General features: G+C 34.3%; 1 protein-coding gene across 1 annotated transcript; it reads right to left on the bottom strand.

Moving 5' to 3' along the window:
• Positions 1 to 1,833: 1,833 nt before the first annotated feature.
• On the bottom strand, positions 1,834 to 3,816 carry LOC113773913 (1-aminocyclopropane-1-carboxylate oxidase homolog 11-like). The gene is made up of 3 exons (XM_027318510.1): positions 3,314 to 3,816; positions 2,742 to 3,063; positions 1,834 to 2,097 (listed from the first exon to the last, which is right to left on the bottom strand). Exons 1-3 carry the CDS (start codon positions 3,814 to 3,816, stop codon positions 1,834 to 1,836), a joined length of 1,089 nt encoding a protein of 362 aa, XP_027174311.1.
• Between the last annotated feature and the right edge of the window lie 1,782 nt (positions 3,817 to 5,598).

Genomic DNA, 5,598 nt, shown 5'->3' with positions numbered 1-5,598 from the left:
ACGGTTCCAAACATCAACGAGATTGAATTGATTTTTACTTATTTTTTTAATTCATTGGTATTCTTATGATTATTTTGTTATTTGAATGTCAAGAATCCGATATTTGAATTAACCTGATAATCTACTGCCATGTTAACCGATTAAATTTGTAATTATTTGATTGGTTAATATTGGTGGTAACTATCGTGATTGATTTCATGTTAAGGAAACGTATGATCTAATTTAAAAATGCCGTCGTGACGTGTTTGCTGGTTAGGATTGGGCTTTTGTAGCTTTTAATGCAATCGAAAAATTAAATCCTACGTTCGTACCTAAGGTCATTTCTTGATTAGAGAAATAATTAACGGTCAAACTTTGATTATCAATAAAATAAGCAAAAGTTGGCTGTCAGAACTTGTTAATGGCTATAACCGATCCATTAATGAATAACTGAACTATTTTTGTATCAATGATCAATTGTATGAATCATATCTAAAAAGTTGCACCTTTCACTAGAGTCGTGTCTATTGTTGATTTAATTCTTATTTATTTTCGTAAATTACTTTTCTAATTAGTTAATTAGTTATATTTGAATTTTCCGAAAATCTCCATTTTATTTAGTGCTTTGGAAGGAAATAAATTACTCAATTCCTGAGGAGACGACCCTACTCACCGCTATACATGAATTTAAGTTTTTAGAGTAAGAATTTTAATTTTGGTGGTTTGACACCCATCAGACCACATTAACAAAAAAAAATGTAAAAAGTCCATCAATAAAAGAACAAGAACTATGTGATGAATACATGGCTCGGAACTTCAGTTGCCATCGCGGGACATCACTGTTCTACATTGGTCACGCGGAGTACCGATCCAGTATCGTATTGGATGACACACCATGTAGATAGATGAAAAAACATATAATGGATTTTAAAATCCTTTTTAAATCATTTTCACAGTAAAAAAGAAAATTTCTAACAAAAAAGGCTCAGAATTGTGCCATTTGCTCACCAAACTTAGAAAACTGAGAAGGTTCTTAATCTTTTTCCAATATATACCAAAGTTCGTGAGATATTTTTGCCACTGAAAACCTAAGCATATTACTCAAGCTTTTGCATTTTTAGCTATCTTAACACTGGAATTCTATAAATTGACCAAAAAAACCACAATTTTATGAGTTCAGTTGCCTTCTCGATTAAAAAAAAAAGTTTGGTGACCAAATGGTATAATCTTAAATAGTTGAGTGTTTCACCATCACTCAAGAAAAAATAATTATCTTTGACTCACTTTGGAGCATAGTTATGTCCAATAACCACTGATAATCAATCAAGAAAACAAACTCACTATTATAGAATATGCGTTAGTGGTTCTTTTTCATTTTTTTAGATTTCTCATTGTTTTTATTGTTTTTAAGTTCATATTTCAGTATCCATTATAAAATTTTGAAACCATAGTAACATATTGTCCACAAGTGTATCCTCTTATCTAAGTATCAAGTCAAAATTTGAGAGGATGTCAATATATAAGGCTTAACGAAGTTCTGTCTCCTTGTCCGTGAAAAGAACCTGAAGGGCAATCTTAAAACAGTTTCACAGAAAAAAAAGAAAAACCTACTCTGAAAAAAACCCGAAGAGTAATCTTAAAATAGTTTTGCAGAAAAGAAGAAAACTTACTCATTAATTACTAGATAGTTTTATTCCCCAATTTCTAGGATTCATTGTCTAAGTTTCTTTCTTTGAAGCATACGGCAATCTATTTGCTACCGTTCTAGGATGCTTTGCACAGGTTACATAACTGTTACAACAGCAAGTATTCTCATAAGCAGCAATAGATCTTTCCTGGCCATAACCTTAGCTTTCACATCTTGAAGTGTTCTAGTGCGGAAATCCCATCCTTGTTTATGAGGTTTGAGTAGTAGAATTCTGCATATTCTTTCGTAGTTGTTTCCATGTAAACTGGGGGATTTTCTTCTGATATCAACTCATTGATCGGCCCATATATTCGTGATTCATATGCTTCGCTGTACTGAGGTCCCAGAAAGCTTGCCACTGAAGTTCTAGGACCCAACCTTTTTGACACTACCCTATGGTCCGCACTCTTGAATCTTCCATTTGTTATTAGCTGCACAAAAGGAAAATTCCAAAGAAACAGATTAAAAATTAAGGCCCACTTGGATTCTTTAACTTCTAACTTGACGGACTAGGATTATGTAAATTAGCATTTTCAAAACCTTTTGGCTAGTATTTTGCAGTCTTGATAAAAGTTTCTAGTAGCATCACCAATACTTAATTTTAAAATCTACACACTCTTGTGAAACCCTCTCAATCTTACTTTTAATTGCTTGAGATTTTAAAGGTTCGTGTGAGTAATTGAGTATCTAAATATCATGGGCTAGAAATACCCAAAAATTTTCAGGATAAATGGGTAGAATAGCTATGTGTTGGGAGAATTACTGATTAACAGTTTTTTGAAAATTCTAAACTCACAGCACCTATAACTTTTCCATCTTCTTTTGACAAATATTGAAAGCCTTTGGGGAGCTGGTTTTCATAAGTCCGGAATAGCGGTCATCCATTCTTCCGGGAATTATGTAATAGGAAAACCACTGAAATCAGTTTCAGTTTCCAAGAATTAGATAAGTAAAGAACAAGAAATGCAAGTTTTGTAGGCTTTAATTTCTCATCAAGAAGGGTCCCTGTCCCATGATACCTTATGATTATGGATCTCCGAGTTGATCAAATTTGACTAGCGTGAAAAAAAAATACCTGCATCATATCTCCAAGGGTTACTACTAGAGCTCCAGGCAAGGGAGTCACATCAACCCATTCACCATGGTGAAGTACTTGAAGACCACCTACTTGATCTTGTAGGATTATATTCAGGAATGCAATATCTGTATGGCTCAGACTCCCTAGAGTTTTTTCGGGTTCCGGACAAGGTGGGTAATAGTGACCAACGAAAGCAAGCCCGTCAGCGCAGCCTATGTCTTCCAAATGGCTTGCTTTAAGTCCCAAACCTTGTGAGACCAAGCCATATAATGTACTGCCTAATATCTTGAGATGGCTTGTGTATTCCATCATGGGATCTCTGCAGTATACCAAAATCAGAAACTGATTATAGAGATAAACATTAATATTTTTAAAGGATTAGCAAAAGATTTACAAAGTTTACTCATGTCATAACTTTTGTCGTCGTCATCTATGTTATGACATGCCTTTGTGGGATCAGATGTCATTGTAGTTTCAAAGAGCTTCTTGACTCCACAGATACAATATCAGCAGACCAATCAAGTGATGTTGCATATGAGGCAAACAAAGAAACAGATACTTTTACATACCTGAACTCCAGAGGTAGTGCTTCAAAGTTTTGTGGAAGAGGATCTAGTGAGGAAACAATACTGTCGCTCCAGCCAATACCCCTTAGTCGAGACCCATCAGATGGCACGCTATTATATCTGAATATATTCTTCACATTCTGACTGCAGTATTTTGCTTTATTTTCTACATCTTGTTCAAAAAACTTACGTACTGCGTTGATCATATTGTCCATGACATTAACTGGAATTCCATGATTAACCACTTGAAAGAATCCCCATCTCTCGCCTGCATCTAGAATGTTAATGATGACGCGCGTCAGCGAAGCTGCATCTTGGTTGGCGCCTGCAATATCTATGATAGGGATGGAAAGCTGAGACTTCTTAGCACCAGGCTTGTCTTCTGGATTTTTAAAATCATGGACAAACATGATGGGCAGTTGCTTTACTCCTGCATCAACTAGTCCTTTTACACCAGCTCTAGGATCGTAAACCACTTGAACTTCTACACTGCTCGTGACCACCATTTTCTTTATTCAACGAGAGAGAGAGAGAGAGAGAGAGAGAGAGAGGACTCAAGTTTATTGTTCTTGATTTTAATGAATTTTTGATCAAACGGTGTTTAGACTGAGTGATTTATAGGAAGTCAATTGCAAACAGGAGGATAGGATTTCTTTTTCTTTTTCTCTCTTTTTTCTTCAAATGCTTCCTGAATGGTTTTGCATGACTAATAGCTTGAGCATCCTATTCAATTCTTACAAGCAAGGTATTGTTTATAAAACCGTTCATTTATCCGGAAAAAAGACTAGGTCACCGGTCATTGTTTCAATTGTTAGATTCACCATAATTGAAGCCTGACATCATAAATACATTATACTTTGTCTATCTCGAAATTTTTTAATGCACTTCGAGAACGAAACTTTTTATCAAGACCAACCATTGAAGAGAGATAATTGCTGAATCTCCCGAATATGCACTCTTCAATTAGTGGTCACAACTGAAAAGATTTCATGAGTCTTTGGAAAGAGAAAAATGATTGATCCTTGTACTTCCATGCATAATTAAGTACACATGAGGGAGGATTAGGTTAGATGGTAAGATGGTAAAAATTGTAAATAGAAAATTCTTGGTTCAAGACCTCCTATTTATTAAAAAAATACACATGTTGTGAACTTGTGACATGCATGTGCAGGGACTTCTCTTTGTTTTAAACTCATGCATCTTTTTTGAACTTGAGATTTTGTGGTAATTTGTGACATTATTCCTGAATATGGAGATTTCTCCATTTGTATCTTATGAAAACATTACACAATTCATCCTTATACTCTTGCAGGTATACAACATAGTAACCAGAGAACTTCAATTCTCTATAGAGAACATTTTGGCTCCCACTGTCTCAAAGATAACTCAACCAATAGGTTCAAATTGGATTTTTTTTTGTGTGTTTATTTGACAAGGAGTTTTTCAATTGATTGCTTATCTAAAATAATTAAATAATTATTTTGAGGAAAGCTATCAATTTTCCATATGCAAAGGAGTCAAATATGAATCATTACCATTTCTAAACTCCATTCTAGAGTCAAAACACTCCCACTTACTTCATGTTCTTACAAAATTTAATTCTCCAGTTCTAATAATTCTTGAAGTGTAAAGGAATCTAATTTTTTTGGAGTAAGATAGCCTTGTTTCCTTTGTAAAGCTTCTTGATGTGTAGGTTGATTACCCTCACAAAACTGAACATAATATTTTAAACTTGATTTCCATCCATAACATAATCAAAGTGGTGTTTAAACAACATTGGAGCAAATTGTTTAAGTATATACTTCAATTTCAAGGCATTACTCACAAGTTATAAAGATTGTCAAAATGTTATATCCACAGCTATCTCATTATTTCCTTAAGGTACATCATTTGGATGTAACTAATCAGGCATTGCTTTTACTCATTAGCAATGCTTCATAATTAAGGAATTTATAAAATGAGCACAAATAGGTACTTGTTCTTGCCCATATGAGTATTTGGATAGTTTGGCTAGAAGGGAGTGTTGTCTAAGTGTGTCTAGGACTATTTTCAATTGTGTCAGGTGAGTTTCAAAATCAAGACTGTATCAGTATGTCATCAACGAGAACAAGAACAAATTTCCTGATATATGGTTCAAATATGGAGTTCATGAGGGCCTAGAAAGTGTCTAGGGCATTAGTGAGTCCAAAAGGTATCACCACAAATTCATAATAGCTTTGATGGGTTCTAAAAGTAGTCTTAGCTATATCTTCTGGACACATTTTGATCTAGTGATAGCCAGATCTCAA

Source organism: Coffea eugenioides, chromosome 6 (genome assembly GCF_003713205.1).
Source record: "Coffea eugenioides isolate CCC68of chromosome 6, Ceug_1.0, whole genome shotgun sequence".
In the NCBI taxonomy this organism is placed as follows: Eukaryota; Viridiplantae; Streptophyta; class Magnoliopsida; order Gentianales; family Rubiaceae; genus Coffea; species Coffea eugenioides.
The sequence above is the reverse complement of the archived record's forward strand: the minus strand, read 5'-3'. Positions and strand labels throughout refer to the sequence as shown.